Source organism: Balaenoptera borealis, assembly GCF_965194805.1.
Source record: "Balaenoptera borealis genome assembly, chromosome: 5".
Classification (NCBI taxonomy): domain Eukaryota; kingdom Metazoa; phylum Chordata; class Mammalia; order Artiodactyla; family Balaenopteridae; genus Balaenoptera; species Balaenoptera borealis.
In genome coordinates this window covers 120,232,430-120,249,767 of record NC_138862.1, presented here as the reverse complement: position 1 = coordinate 120,249,767, position 17,338 = coordinate 120,232,430, and the positions used below count along the sequence as shown (strand labels likewise).

Genomic DNA, 17,338 nt, shown 5'->3' with positions numbered 1-17,338 from the left:
CATTTTGTAATGTATAGAAATATCGAATCACTATGTTGTGCACCAGGAACTAACATGGTGTTTTAGGCAATATTTCAAAAACAAACAAGTGAACAAACAATCTCACAGAAAAAGAGATCAGATTTGCAGTTCCTAGAGGCAGGAGGCGGGGGAGAAGAAACTGGATGAAGGTGACCAAAAGGTACAAACTTCAGCTATAAGATAAATAAGTACTAGGGATGTAATGTACATGATAAATATAATTAACACTGCTGTAGGTTATACATGAAAGTTGTTAAGAGAATAAATTCTAAGAGTTCTCGTCACAAGGAAAAATTGTTTTTTCTTTTATTTCGTATCTATATGAGATGATGGACGTTTACTAAATTTATTGTGGTGATCATTTCATGATATATGTAAATCATTATGCTATACACCTTAAACTTATACAGTGCTGTATATCAATTGTAAGACTGGAAGGAAAAAAAAATAAAGTACAATATTGCTTCCCTACCTACTCTTTTCAGATCTCTCACAGCATCTCCTTTGTGCCTTATCTCCCCTTCTCCTTAAGCATCTGTTGGCATTCATTTTATATGTAAAATCTGAGTCCTTGTGTATGTTTTGGGTTTAGGAGAAGATGAGGGAAGATGGATGACAGAGAGAGGTAAACACACTGAGAGATGCTCTGAGCCCTCAAAAAAAAAATCTTGAATATACCTAGAGTGTAAATATTTTAGGGAAAATTCTGCCAATCGTCTTTAAAAAATTACTACACATTCTACTGCAATTTTAATACCTGTAGTGGTAGGAACAGTTATAGTTTTTAATTTTTTTATTATTTCTTGTCATAAACTATAATTATCTCACCTCAACACAGTGAAGCTGAAGCAAACTAGCTTTGGCTGTAATTTTATATTACTGTTAAAAGGAAGCACCTAAAATCCTCACTATGTTTATATAATCATTAATTTTTTACTGCAAATGTGAAATGAACTCAAAAGAAAAAAATATTTATACATTAAATATGATGGTCAAAAATGTACAGAAGTGCCAACTGACTTTTTTTTTTTTTTTTTTTTTAATTTATTTATTTTTGGCTGTGTTGGGTCTTTGTTTCTGTGCAAGCGCTTTCTCTAGTTGGGGCAAGCGGGGGCCACTCTTCATCGCGGTGCGCAGGCCTCTCACTATTGTGGTCTCTCTTGTTGCGGAGCACAGACTCCAGACGCGCAGGCTCAGTAGTTGTGGCTCATGGGCCTAGTTGCTCCGCGGCATGTGGGATCTTCCCAGACCAGGGCTCGAACCCGTGTCCCCTGCATTGGCAGGCAGATTCTCAACCACTGCGCCACCAGGGAAGCCCCAACTGACTTTTTCTAGCTTCCTAAGACCCTAAAAGAGATGTTATGGTATAGAATAGATGAGGAAATTAGTCCAGTACCATTTTATCCAATTCCTCTCAAATATCTGGTATTCCATCCAAATATTTCTATTGTACTAAAACTGAAGCAAATGCTATTGAAACAAGTACCGTATTAATTACAATGAGAAAACCTTTGTGTTTTACAGATACTGTAGACAGTTACATTATTCTGTACAGCACAATCATAAGACGTGGAAAAGATAACTCATTCACATCCCTTTTGAACTACGTGATAATTCAGGAAACAAATTATTCAATACAAGGCAGGAAATATGTAGTTATGACATTCATTAATGACATTTCAAGAGTCAATGTGGCCAACTGAATTTGCCTCTATAACAAAAACAAAAATTTGACTGTTGTCAAACTACAGTGCAAACATTAATTTAATCATTCATGTTCTATATAATATTATGGTTTTGAAGAAAATAAAAAGATTCATGCGAAAATGGATTCTTTTTATTAAGCATTATTTCTAACAGGAATTTTTTAAAAGGCTAGTGTGCAATTTTTTAAAGGCTGGTGTTTTATATATCCTGGGAAAGAATTTTTTTAAAAGAAAGAAAAAAAATCCCCCCACAGATTTGGACATATCTAAAATTCCCATCTATATATAAACACTGGCACTTTCCTCATCTCAGAAATCTCATAAGAAATTAAATATTTATGTCATGATTTACTGATCAGTCTATTAGGATCCCTATGTGAATATGAAAATGATCAATATCTTTTTTAAAAGGTTAGAGCATAGAAGGCATTACATATAGCTTTCTCAGAATTAAAACTATAACTTTTCTACTTTCTACTCTTCACCTAAATCTGATTTTCATAGATCATTAAGACTGGAAGCCTCCCTCTTTTAGATCTCTCATCACACACGCAGAGGTTACCATCACCCCCACCCTCCATTTATGTCTGTTTTCTTCATTAAAAATCTCAGACATTTATGCTGGCAGCTCTGGAAAGTACAGAAAACTGTTTATGTAGTTAGGCTGTTCCGGGCAGTCCCCGGCTACTAGGTGGTAGTGCTTTCCTGATCCTTCTTTCACAATATCAAAATGTTTCCAAGGGTGATGTCATGTCATTGGCAGAGAAACTTTTCCAACTGAATCTTTTCTTTTTTTCCTTTTTTCTTTTTTTTTTTTCAAATCATCCAATTATTCAAGGTCATAGTGACCCAAGCATTGAGGTTTATATGCACAAAATTAAGATCTCTATTTAGATTGTAAATCAAATTTGTTTCAGAAATGACTTGTTTTCATGTGCAAATTAGGTGATGTGCTCTTCTTACATTTAACTTGTTTGTATAAAAATACTGCCAATCTCATAATGACTGATATTTAAAAGAAAAAGTTAGGTATTCAAATAAGCATCTTATGATGTGTTACTAACAGTAAATAAGTTTCAAGAATAAAAAGTAAAACTTCAAACCAGAAGTCACGGTTTCTATCTAAACACTGATTTATATTAGATCGCATCTAGACAAGCATGATAATAATTGTGTAGAATAAATTAAAAACATATTTCAAATAAAATAATTAAAAAGCACAAAATTGTTTATACACCATTATGAAAACAAATGAAAAATATGAATGCTCATATCTATATACTGCAAGGATATAAATGCTGAAAGCAACTATGAATGAAAACAACATGAGAGGGTAGTGGGATTATAAGTGATTTTTAAAACTGTTTATAATTTAAAAGTTGTTCTTCCTAATAGCATGAGATTTAGAGAAAGTAACTAAGAAATAAACTCACCTTTACATACTTTGGTCTATAAACACATTATAAACAATTTATCATTTACAGATTATGTATAGTTTTTTCAGACTATGTACACTTTTAAATGAAAAAAATGGCTTAAATATTAACATTTGGATTAAGGTTATGGCTTACTGACATTATAATCATCTCTTAGTACATAAAATAATAAGTTAAATTATAAAATATCATATAAAAATCCTTTCATCTTTTATGATGGTTAAATAAAAAGGGTATATCTAAAAAGAGTAATCTGCTTTCTTTCCTCATTATCCTGAACATAGAGGAAAATGTGATATTATTTAACTTTAACATATTCCTAAAGTATTAGCATTAGTTGAATGCTTATTTATATAATCCTTTCTCAAATTTTATATTATACCAAACATAATTTTTACAATAAAAAATTACTTAATTTTTATTGCCAAATAGAATCATAAGATCATGTCACAGAAAATATAATAGGATCATCATACTGCTTGAAATGCCGGAAACAGTGATAACCCAAACTGAAAATGTTTCTTGGAAGACTTAAAATTTCTTAGTACACACAGGTCTTTCTAAATGACTGAGGACTAGAGCTTCTTTTCTTAAGAGAAGTCTTTCAATCGCTTTGTAAAACTCCTATCAGCATTATCCTGGAAATTTGGAAAAAATCAGTGAAAACACTGGAATCACTGAATATCAGGCCTCACTGACAATAACTAAATTCTGGGACCAAGCGCCCTCTTTAAAGACATTTAAATTTGATTAAAATATTACATTACCAAGGAGAAATAGCACACTATTTAGTTATAGATGTCCAGTTGTAAAAGTCCATTTATCTGCCATGGGACAGTTACAGGAACCCACAGAAATTTTTTTTTTTAAATGATTTGCTTATTTATTTATTTATTTATTTATTTATTTTTATGGCTGTGTTGGGTTTTCATTTCTGTGCGAGGGCTTTCTCTAGTTGCGGCGAGCGGGGGCCACTCTTCATCGCGGTGCGCGGGCCTCTCACTATCGCGGCCTCTCTTGTTGCGGAGCACAGGCTCCAGACGCGCAGGCTCAGCAACTGTGGCTCACGGGCCTAGTTGCTCCGCGGCATGTGGGATCTTCCCAGACCAGGGCTCGAACCCGTGTCCTCTGCACTGGCAGGCAGATTCTCAACCACTGCGCCACCAGGGAAGCCCCCCACAGAAATTTTATGACTATTTTGCCCTGCCAGAAAAAAATCTACCTCACCATTCCCAAGAATAGTGCTAGGTCATTAGATTATTTATAGACTCGGACATTCAATCACAATTTATTGAAAGGCTAATATATGCTACACATGTGCTGGACCCTGGCAAAACAAAAAGTGAACAGGATAGATATGATTTCTGTAATTCCTAGGCTAAAGACCCAGTAAGAGACGACAAAAAAAAAAAAAAAAGTTCAGGTCCATCCCTGTCCAGCGTGTGGTATTATGTTCTGTGATGGACAAAGTTCCAGATATTATAAAGGCATTCAGGAGACTTAAGGAGTAAAGCAAAGCTGACACCTAAAAGATGAACAGCACTTAGTAGATGGGTACAGCAAGTGGGAATTAGGTCAGAGGACTCCAGAATGAGTGAAATGCATGTACAGAAAACTTGCAGACAGAGGAAACATGAAACATTTGCAAAGTTCAGATTAACTCAGTATGGCAGGAGCTGAGGGAGAGAATTATTGAGAATGAGATATTCTGTATAGATATTACAGTGCCAGGGGTGGGGGAGTAGGTAGGATGGTAGACTTGGGACCCCTAAACCAGAAGCAAAATTAAAAAAAAAAAACCAAGTTGAGAATGTGGAACTTCATACCTAAGTCTATAGAGGGCATAACACAGGTGAGTAATGTAACTGGGTTTCTTCTTCAGCAGAATAGTCTAGTTCCAGACTGCTAGTGGGTGATTGCTACTGGTGGGAGGCTGCAGGTGGCCTGAACTAAGGAGGTTGCTCTTGACTCTAAGCAAATTAGACAAACCACCATGCATGGGAGCTAGAAAGGATGTCTCTTGGATTGGGAGTGGGAGGTAAATACAGTCAAAACAAAACCCAGGTTCTGGTTAATCAGGTGGGTGGAAGAGGAGGCAGAGCTGAAGGTCCTGACCTCCAGGTCTTGTATGACACACAGATAAATCCAACAACTGGGTATTCACACCCAGAGCTCAGGAAAGACAGACGCTACAGCAAGGATTTGAAAATAATCAGCGCTGCTGACTTGGGAATGAAGCAGATTACCTAAGAATGCGTGTAGCTGGGGAAAGGAAAGATGTCTCAGACAGACACCTGCAGAACACTTAACTAAAACAACGCAGGAAGAGGATCACCCGACCCCTGAAACCCCCTACACACACACAGTGTTAAATTTTTAAAATGTATATTAAAAAAAGAAAGAGAGAGAGAGAAACTGAAAAGGCCAGAAAATTATCAGACAAACCAGCAGAGCATCATGGAAGCAAAGGGAAGTATTTCAAATTGGACCAAACGGGATAAACATGGTCAAATGTTATCTTTGGATGAAAGAGAAATGAGGGCTGATGAGTGTCTACTACTCAACAAGGATGTCACAACAGACCTTGACAGGAGCCATTCCTGGGGGTGATGGGAAGAGGAATAGTGGTAGCAGTGAGTTGTCTCTACTTTAAAGAGTGTGGCTGTGAAGGGGAGGGACAAAGACAGGCAGGCTGGGAGGCAAGGTAGATTGAAAAGGATGTTGCAGTTTGTGTTGGCTGGGTTTCTAGGATAAGAAAGGCTTGAGGGTCTTTAAAATGCTGATGAGAAGGAGAGACTTAGAGCTGGGAAAATTGCTACCAGACAGAAAAAGGAGCCCACTGGGAAGGCTCTGTAGGAGGGCTGGAATGGGATGAAAAGCAAGGTGGAAAAGATTAACTAGAGAAGGGGAATCTACTTCCTCCATTTTCACGGTGGAAAAGCTGCCAGTGTGGGCTTTTCCTTGAATGTCTTCCCACGCAGATAGCTTTTATTGGAATTCAGGCTACTCACTCCACTGAAACAGCAGACCCCATCTCCCCATCCTCTCGTCCCACAATGCAAATTTATCTGGTAATCTCTTTTCTAGGTACTTATGAGTAAGCCAGGCATCGTCTTAGTATCTCAGAACATTGTTTTAAGCACTGTATTACTAAACATATATGTGTATGTTTGTGTGTATATATGTGTGCGTATATACGTGTACGTATACTTATATATATATATAACAATTCATGTTCTATTTTAATTGGATTCCGGCGATACAATCTTATTACAAATTTTGCAGTCAGTAACATTGTCAGCAAGATCAATTATACATGTTCCAAAAGCACATAAAATTTCATTAGACAAATTATATCTTTATCAACTATAATCCATCAACCTTGTTATAGAATAAGTGCAAGAGGAAGCACTCTGGGCCTACGGTTACACCCCAACGTTAATAGAGCTATTAACTTTGACAACGGTGACTCAGGTGAAACGAATGATCCCTTATAAACCTCAACATTTCTTATTCAGAGAGGATACTCTGTATGAGGGAAATGTGGCTCACTCTCAAGTAAGCTATTACGTGAAACACTAAACTGAAATGTGTTACAAATAGAATGGAAAGTTATCCATCTGCTGAGGAAAAATCATCGGTTTGATTAATCTAAATGAAACCAGATAATACAGTGTGTAAAAGATGAAACTAGTAAATTGTCGGCACCAAAATAAAACCTCTTAAAGATATTAAGAAATTTTTTTTATTGACGTGTAGTTGATTTACAATGTTGTACCAATCTCTGCTGTACAGCAAAGTGACTCAGTTATACACATATAGACATTCTTTTTTTAATATTCTTTTCCATTATGGTTTATCACAGGATATTGAATATAGGTTCCTGTACTATACAGTAGGATCTTGTTGTTTACCAAGCCTCTTAAAGATATTAAAGAAGGAGGAGGAGGGGGAGGAAGAGGTGGGAGAGAAGGAAACAGGGGGAGGGGAAGAAGGAGGGGAAGGAGGGGAAGGGGGGGAGGGGGAAGACAGGGAGGAGCGGGAGGAGGAGGAGAAGTCATTCTATATATTGCTCCATAATCTATCTCCAAGAAATAAGGAAACAGAGAAAGGTCACCGTGACTCACCTTGGTGGGTCCATTTCCATTAATCGCCACTGGTAATGTTTCATAAAACACATTCTTAGCTCTGGCTTTGCCATTTTCAAATTTCAGAACAACTTCATCTGGGTTAAAAAGACAGATTTCAGTAATTTAAAATGTGTGTGCATGTATTCATATGTACATATACATGTATATATATCTATCTATACATCTTGTTTTTGTTATAAAATTTCTCATGCATGCTATTCCATGTGCTATACTTTTGGAAACTTTGCCTGCTCCAAGTCAGCAGATATCCAAAATGAAGGACAACACTGACACAGATACGGATTCTGAGCACCTGACTTTCTCCAACCTGGTGCTGGCAAACTGAGGTGCTAAGACACCAAGGGGTCTTGGTGGAAGGAAAGCATCTTTGCAATACTGCCTCTGCCTTTTGAGAGTGACATAATCCCAGATGAATTAAATTATTGTCTCAACTTATCCATCTATAAAATGGGATTCTTGCCTGCTTTTCTAGGCTATTATAAAGATAATAACAATATATGTATGGCAAATAGAATACTGCCAGGCATAAGCTAGGTTTCTACAACTTGCCATCACTGATATTATTTCCAGTTCTTGAAAATCAGGCCTAATGTAAATTCCAGGAATATACAAGTCAGATGGGAGCAGAAACATTTTTTTTTTGTTTTCAAGTTCCTTTCCTCACATTTCCAGAGCACTCCAAACTAAATGCCTTCCATTCTAAGAATCTTTTTACTTATGAACTGCCTTGAAGAACTGTATTGAACTGCAATGTATTTTTAATTTGTGAAGTATTAATGCATTAATGTATGTTTATTTTTAATGTATCAATTAATTAAATTTAATGTGTTAATGTATTTTTATCAAGATACATGTCTATCAGGAAAACACATATAGGCATGCACACACGCACACACACTCACTCCACAGTGTACATGTCTCATTACCAGTTACCTTTAACCTAGGTTCAAATACTCTAATACTCCTGAGTAACTCACAATGTAAAGAGCTGATACTGAAAACCGTGTAATAACAAAGTGTAATTAATTCAAAACTACATCTACAGTCCCCAGATGGTGAGATACTAAAGTCTAAGTTACCTAAGGGCAGAAGCTTATCTCTTTGTACTATTCTTAGGAAATGATTTTAACTGAATGTATTTATATCAAGCTCAGCTTGAGTACAATATTTTTTAAAAGCTGCAATACCTACACATCAATCTTAGTCATAGCCCCAAATGAATATAACAAAAGACAGACAGTTGAAAACACAGGTGTTCATTTGCACACATGAGCAACCCAGTATTTAGGAAGCATACCTACAGCTCCATTTAAGGTCTGGAAAATTTTGCATTTGTGATCCAGTGTGATGTTAAGAGCTTCCTAAAAATGAGAATAGAAAAAATATTAAAAATGACAATAAAAACAGCAAACAACACTATCATGTTAATATAGTTTGTTTTTTTAGGGAATTTAAAGATCCTATACATAAATTATTATAGCAACCTTCTTCAGAAAGACCCGTTATGTGAAGCTGTTGAGGTTGGGGATTATTATTATGCAGCATAACCTCCCTGACTGCTACAATAGGTTTATAATTAATCAACCTAATCATAAAGATTAATCTGCTTTACAAATCTTATTCTCAATGTAGTTTTTCAGCTACATTGCTCTGTCATAATAATACTCCTAAAATTGTCTTTGCATGCTGTTATGGATTGAATTTTTGTGTTCCCTCAAAATTCATATGTTCAAGCCCTAACCCTCCCTCTGTCTCTGTCTCTCTCTCTACCATGTGGGGACACAGCAAGAAGGTGGCCGCCATCTATAAGCCAGGAAGAGAGCTCTCACCAGAAACCAACCATTCAGGCTCCCTGATCTCAGACTTCTAGCCTCCAGAACGGTGAGAAAATAAAGTTCTGTTATTTTAGCTACGCAGTCTATGATAATTTTGTTATGGTAAACCAAGCAGACTAAGACACATGCTAACCAGATAAAATCTTATGCTTAGAGAAAAACTTAAATAGGATTTACACAACAAAAAATATTACAGACCCAGCAGTGATATTTCAGAGGAAGCATCCTAAAGCAAAAACAATTAAATAAGACTCAGAGCACTTTCACTGTTGAATTACACTCAGAAAGACAAGCATCAAGCTGCATGGGCTAGCACTCATGCCAAGAGTAGGTTTCTGCTCTCGGATGAGAGACCAAGTCCTCAGGCTAGCCGTGCCAGGCACGTAGAGACAGTAAAAAAATGGAGAGAAGAAAAACAAACATTTAAAGAATACAGTTTCTTAAGAAGTGTCTAATAAAAATATACAGATAACTGGAGTATTTATCTAAGAAAAAGCAACAGCTACAGTTGCAAACTCACTGTAAAATATACATAAAAAAACACTTATGTTTCCTAATGACAGCACCTAGAAATACACAATTCAGTAAATTTTAGAACTGTACTGGTTATACATAGTAAACTTATGAAACATTAACTTACACTAGGTGAATATACTAAAAATATTATCAAATTAGAGAACTTTGTTTTTACTTTTCTCCAAAGTTTCATTTAAACCAGTCTCAGGAATATTGTCCTTAGGGTTTATGGCAGGCTGCTATTGTCCGCAACATTCCTCCCGTTAATAAGAGAATTCAGATTTTTAGTAGGACACATGAACTTGAAATAAAGAACAAAACTCCTTTGCATATTATTTGTAGCCAAATAAATATGTTCTGGTCAAAGAAAAGTATGAGAAAGTATTTTGTAAGACTTCTAGATAAGCTACTTAGAGAGCGCTGACACAACTGAAATAGCCCTTTATTTATTATTCTGCCCGTTAACTGCCCAGAATATGGATGCAATGGCTGGAGCACCAGTAGCCATTTCAACAAGGAAGTTACACTGAAAGTGAGAGCTATTACCTACCCTCTTCAATGGATCAATGTAAATTTTAGTATAAAATAACTGATCATCATCATTATCCTGGAGATTCCACTGTTGAACTATACGGTTGATATATGGAGCATAACCAATAAATCCTGCAATACAAAAGAGAAAGAATAGAGGATTCAGAATTCAAAGACCAAAACTCGTGTCTATGTTAATTTTATAGACCAGTCGCACAGACTTGTAAAGCTATTAGTCCTAATCCTTAATTTTGAATTTCACAGCTCATCATGACAGAAATATGAGTTATTGGGTATCCTTTGTTTCCATATATAAACTGCAAGAGAGGAAGTTTTTACTACCAATTGCAAAATCAAAGACTCTCTTTGAATAAACGTATTCCCCAAATTAATTGACACAAGAGGGAGAACTAATGTTTTAGAAGACTTGTAAGGGAAAAAAGAGTTACTAGGAAAAAATTAGAATTAGACAGAAGAATTTTCTTTCTGACTTTCTAAAATGCTGTTCCTAGATCCTTTATAAAGGATTCACTGTTTCTGAAAAAAAAAGAAAAAAAAAAAACTCTACTACAGTGGTTTTAATGTTAGTACGCAATCAAAGGAATGTTGGATCTGTCACTGACTGCAAACATCCCAAAGAAATTTTATATCTAGGACATTTGGGGAATTTTTCCTTCACTGAGCTTGTCAGTAGTGTGTTTGCTAAACCATTTTCTGGCTGGGTTTTGTGTGTCATGGTCTAGAGAAAGGAAGTCTAAAATTGGATTGTTCACCTTGGCCTTAGAACATAAGCATTAAATATGCCAACAACAGCTGTCTGTAAAAGACACAGAAAACAGGATCATTTTTCCTGTGTTTGAGTCTTCCCCTGAATTTCAGAAATGCAGCCAAACTGCTATGCTTCATTGATATGCAGTACTTTTTAAAAAGGACCAATTTTACTCCTGTGAATTGAAAGGAAACCTAGTTTGTTACCCTGAAAATTAAAATGTCCTCATAGGAATAAAATAATTAAAAGAAATAGGTCCAGGAATATTATTGTTAACTAGAGGAAACAAGACAAAATGAAAACATGACTAAATCAATCACTGGTGGCTCACTTTTTGTGTCATTTTTGCCAAATAAAAAAATCCCAAAACACTGAAAAAGATGTATTTTTTAATTCTTATAACCAATCTTCTGTGATAAAAAACATATTCAAGAAGCAACACATGATATTTTCCGATGGTTTATACTACTGTTTTTCAAAAATTATGTTTCCTTATCCTTTTCATAAATCCCAAGTGTCCTAAAAAAGTGAAAAGGAATTACATCTATTTTCATAGTATGTGATATATATTTTATGATTTACATTTTTCTATTAAACTGTCATATTATTTCAAAAGAATTAAGTTTCTAATATTGTACAATTTTCCTCATAAGGAAACATGTTTACTCTCCATGATAAAGATTTTGTTTTTAACTAAATAAGGTACCCACAAACAAAACCCATGTCTCTTAAATAACTCTCAATATATCATTCATAAACTTACACAAACTTTTACTGAACATACTTAGATTTTCTAGCATTTCTTTAATTATTTTGACTACAGAAGGCATAAGGATGACGTTTTGATGTCCTTGTACGATCACTTTCCCACTTATAAACACCTTCTCCTTAATTAAACTTGCTCACAAAGGCACTCGCTAGTGTTTTGCTGTTTCCACAGTATTGTGCATCTGTGTGAAATTCAGATTCTGGAGTAGATATATCGTTATCTAGATACATTTACATATGATATATTTCACTCTACGTGTTTAGAAAAACTAATAAATACAAAGTAAAACTTATCTCAGAGTTCCATAGCTAAGCGGCTCTTAAACTACCTAGGGCTTAGGATAAGTTAAAGGTTAGCCATGTGTCACTGAGGGTCTGACAGTTGGAGATGGAAGCTGCACTCATTCCCAATTCAATTGCTCAGACAGAGAAGTCAAGAGCGGGCAGCCATCTCTACTGTAAATCTAAGAGGAAGGACTGCTAAAATACTGAGGACAAAGTGACCAATATGAGAAACCCTGGGTCCTGTCTTGAATATTGAAGTAAAATCCAAAGGTGGTAGATAAATTAGGAGAAAAATAAAATGGTCAGGAGATCCCCAAAACCATGAACTTTTTAAAAACATATGGAGATGAAGAGAAAAAGTGAGCTGAAACTAGGCAGTACACACAGGGATTTGAGGTTTCAAAAATGTAATATTTATATGGGTTGACAAAGTTCCAAGGTACCATATGGAAATGGGTTGCTCAAGTAAAATGCAGGTGAGTACAGCAGTAATTGTGGCATCTCAGAGAAAGGGAATTACTCGCTGAAAGTTTCATTGACAAAAGTAACTGATCGAAGTCTAGAATCCAGACATGCTGCTATCTCAAGCAGCACTTATTTGAACTGACCTGAATACAATCAGTTATTACATATAAATTACCCCAAAATCTGTTTTCCCAGTGTGGCTTGCAATTTCCACCCAACTTGTTTCTTTGACATGTCCCCCATCCTACAGCCATGTCTTCTGGCCGTATGTTTATATTATTCACAATCTAAGGAAAACATTTTGGAGTTATAATAAGGTCCAAAGTCAAATTTTATTTTATATTTTGAAGGGAAGAGGGAAATGTGATCATTTGTTCCTTTAATCTATGATGGCATAGCTGATGCAGTACTTAAAATACACCTAGACACTCAATGTTGAATCTTTTTTTGACTAGGGATTTCAAGATAAATAATTTACTCCAATATATTTAAAATATAGATAAAATTAAGTAACGCCTATTTTTTAAAGCTACATGAGTGTAGCTTGCACTTTTTCCTAAGTAAGGGAATTTACTAAACTCATTATCCTAGAGCCAGGAAATTCTTAATGAAATTATAGTCAGAAGACCTGGATCCCTGTTGTTTTTCCTTTAATAACTAAATGTCTCTAAGAAAAGTCACTTAAATCGGGGAAACATGGGTTTTCTCACTTATAATGCAGAAATAATAACATTTACACTGCCTAGTGCTGTTAGGAGCACCATATGATATAATAGATGAAAAAATGCTTTGTCAACTATAAAATGCACTGTGGATTTTAAACTGATATAATTTTCCCATAGGAAAAGAAGATAATGGTTATTTCAAACCTCATGTCTACAGTGACATATTTTAAAAAAGGTTGTTTCATCAATATTTATAATTTACTATGACTTGCTTTACGCTTTTCTTCCAGCACCTTACCCACCTCCCGAATTCAGGTAGCGTTTCCCAATGTGCACAATGGGATACTTGTCTGCTAGTCTTTTATCCGGCCACAGAATTCCATCTGCTGCAAAGACCACTTTGTGGTTTGACTTTTGGAACTTTTTTAGAACTTCTTCTGGACCACCAGCAAATATAACATTAAAGCTGTTTGATGAGGGAAAAAAGAAGTTTTAAAATACAGTTGTCAGAATTTAGACATATAAAACCAAGAAACAGTCTCTAACAAAAGTCAGAATTTAGAATCCAACACAGGATTAAATACCAACTATTTACAGAGTAAACCAAACAAGCTTCCCTCAACTTAAATTATATGGATTGTATTAAATTATTAGTGCTTACATTACATTGGCAAATGAAATCCAAATAAAAGACAGCTTTTTTAGCATTAATTTTTTTCAGTAATCACTTACTCTCCAAAATCAAAATTCTAAAAGTGTTGAAATGTTAAAAATCAGTAACTTGCTGTATAACATAATATAAACACAATCATTGACAGAAGCTGCCATTGTAACTGCCTAATGTTTCTATCTAATTTGTACCCATCCATTATAATTTCTGAAGATTTCTTTATCTTTGACAAAATGTGTTTACCTACTAAATGTCATCAATATAAATTTATATTTGAATCACTATTTAGCCTGAAATCCAAAAATAAAAGTATATAGACAAGTGCATCTTTTTAAAGCTCAATACACTTGAAAAAAAAATGTAAAAAATGAAATTTATAGTTTCACTGATTTTTCTGGAGACTTTATTCCTCATAGTTCATCCACAGAATCACAATGACTTATAATATGAAATTATTATAATTCTTAGGATAATTCTTATAATTCTTGCTACAACTACAAATTCTTTTGCATCTTTTTTTAACATTGGAGTACCTCAAAACCAAAGGTTTCCAAAGATAATAATTTAATGACTTGACATCCCAGGTGGCAAACAAGAAGAGTAAACTAATGCTCTTTATTTTTTTTTTAATTTTATTTTTTAATTTTTTTTTAAATTTTTACTATTTAGTTTGTTGCGCCGGGTCTTAGTTGAGGCAGGCGGGTTCCGTAGTTGCAGCTCACCAGCTCCTTAGTTGCAGCATGCAGGCTCCTTAGTTGTGGCATGCATGTGGGATCTAGTTCCCTGAAGAGGGATCGAACCCGGGCCCCCTGCATTGGGAGTGCGGAGTCTTATCCACTGAGCCACCAGGGAAGTCCCACTAATGCTCTTTAATTCAGCATCAGGTCTTCCTAATAGCCAGTAGTCCAAATGCACTGCTGTGATATCTGAATTGGGGAGTAAGGAGGCTGTTCCACATGCCTTTGCTAGACTTGCTCTCAAGGAGTTTGTTAATATGCTAGGACAGTAGTAATGCATCAGGCAACATTTAATAACTTTCTATATATGAATTATTTTTATCAAAATAAAAGACTATTTCTCATCTCTATAAAAGTAAAAATCCAATGAAACTTTAAAAAATTAGTTTAGCAAGAATAGCGTTAAGTTTACACTTATGGCAGAGATGCTAAGTGACCCCCATATGCCCCCAAAGGCATTCCTATGCCTTTATTTTAATAATGGAATCCCGCATGTTAACTGGGCAAATGGCTAAAGATTACTCTGAAGCCATGTGGCCACATGACCAAGTCTGTCCAACGGAGTGTGAGTGGAACTGGTGTGTTCCTGCAGTCTCCAGGTCTTGTACCTACCCTCTGTTTCCTGTCTCTCTTTCTTTCCCTTAAAGAACCAGACTTCACAAGTATACACGCCCTCACCAGAGAGTCCATTTCTCAATCTTTTTTTTAAAAAAAAAGATTAAAATGTTGCTACTAAATGTAGCAACTAAATTTAGTAATTATGCCTAGCCAATTTTTTAAAAACTAGTAAACGTAAAGTTGGAGTCAGAGAGATAGACTATTTTTTTCATTTTAAATTGTTCTAGAGAATTTAAATTTTATCATTGCTTTTTATTTCAGTTACAAAAAAATAACTTCAAAATTAAAACACGTATTGATATATGTGTACATAGATACACTTTTTGGCATATAGTTTTTTCTTTCCTCTAGGATCAATGGGCAGGAAATTTTTAATACTATTAATAACATAATCATAAAGTGACTCAGTGCGTACAATTTGAAGTCTGCCAGTTGGGTTTCTAACTCCAGCTCTGTCACTTGTTATCTGAGTAACCACAGACAAGTTAGTAATTTAAACTCTTTATGTTTCAGTTTCTTTAAGTATAAAATGAGGGGGAAAGTAGTACCTATCTCATCAAGTTATTGTTAAAAATAAAAAATTAAGAACAATACTTGACACATTATAATCTCTCAAAAAAGTTAACAGAATTAACATTATTGCTACTATAGGAAAGGGACTGAGGAAACAAGAGGTAGGAGAAAAACTCACTTTTTTTTTTTTTAATTAATTAATTATATTTATTTTTGGCTGTGTTGGGTCTTCGTTTCTGTGCGAGGGCTTTCTCTAGTTGCGGCAAGTGGGGGCCACTCTTCATCGCGGTGCGCGGGCCTCTCACTGTCGCGGCCTCTCTTGTTGCAGAGCACAGGCTCCAGATGCGCAGGCTCAGTAGTTGTGGCTCACGGGCCTAGTTGCTCCGCGGCATGTGGGATCTTCCCAGACCAGGGCTCGAACCCGTGTCCCCTGCACCGGCAGGCAGACTCTCAACCACTGCGCCACCAGGGAAGCCCAAAACTCACTTTTAAGTTTACACCAGTCTGTAGTTTTAAACAACTTTATTTTTAGCCAAATACACATACATTTTAAGATAAATTTTAAATCAGAATAAATTTGTTCTGACTAAAACCTCCAGCCAACTCTTCCCTCCCTGTTTATTTACAAAACTGAATTAATCTGACTTCACAAAATGATATTTACATAAATACATCAACTTCCTTTTTTTCTTATAAGTACAACTGATTTCATCGTATGATCACTTTAGATTTTTGTCTCCTAGGATAATCCTATCTCTTCTAACAGGGGTATTTTCCTCAAGACTACTAGTCACCGATATAATTTTTTTTTAATATTGAAGATTAGGAAATAAGACCGGTTTTACGTGTAAGTGAGCCACGAGCGGTGAGGCAAGTACAGCAAACCCTCTGAGGCAGATACTACCTGGCAAGTGGCAGAGGAACACCAACACATTGTCTGGAGAGATGGATGAAGAGAGTTCATTATGTCAGAGAATCATATGATTGGAGACTTGGACCAAACTGATTCAGATATTTTGTAGGTAGCATCATATATTCAAAGCTATAAATGCACAGTTGGCAAAGTGATTGTTTTGTCTTTGTAATCCCAGCGAAGGACATAGTATCGCCACAGTATAGCTCAAACTATTAGCAGACGTCAGTAGCTTGAGGAGGAGGAGTGTTAGCAACTTGTGCTCTTATAATTTAGTGTTTTATAAGCAGGCATTACCTTTATAAACAAAAAGCAATTCCTGTAAAGCAAAACGTAAAAGGCAAAAATTATCTTCATGTAATTCAAATGAGGATTTGACTTTGAATAAAAATTGAAGGTTGCTGAAATGTTCCCCTTTTCTTCTAGTAGCATTGTTGTTTCTGTGTTTAAGTCCTTCAGGAAAGTTCTTTGAACCGATTTAACTTTTCAAAGAGCGAGAAAGGTTTTCTACTTAGAATTATTTTAGCCACAACAACCTAAAAGCTCAAACTTTCTAAAAAATGCACAACAGTCATAAAAATAATTCTCATAGTAAATCAGTCCATTTAAAAATGAAGAATAAAATAAAACTTTCCACAGCTAACTGTGGTAAATATTCCTGGGTCCTGCAAAAACCATAAGGTGGAAACCTCATGTGGTCATATTGAGTCCTCTAGCAGACACGTCAGTGTTCTTTCTC

The 17,338-nt window shown here is 35.4% G+C and overlaps 1 protein-coding gene across 2 annotated transcripts in view; it reads right to left on the bottom strand.

The window, feature by feature from the left end:
* PLOD2 (procollagen-lysine,2-oxoglutarate 5-dioxygenase 2) overlaps positions 1–17,338 on the bottom strand; it is a 107,204-nt gene that overhangs the window by 39,142 nt on the left and 50,724 nt on the right. For both annotated transcript variants that reach the window (XM_082394352.1, XM_082394351.1), the window contains exons 4-7: positions 13,451–13,614; positions 10,216–10,328; positions 8,612–8,675; positions 7,291–7,388 (exon numbers count right to left, since the gene is read on the bottom strand). In XM_082394352.1, coding sequence (XP_082250478.1) covers positions 7,291–7,388; positions 8,612–8,675; positions 10,216–10,328; positions 13,451–13,614 — 439 coding nt within the window. The remainder of the gene's footprint in view (positions 1–7,290; positions 7,389–8,611; positions 8,676–10,215; positions 10,329–13,450; positions 13,615–17,338) is intronic.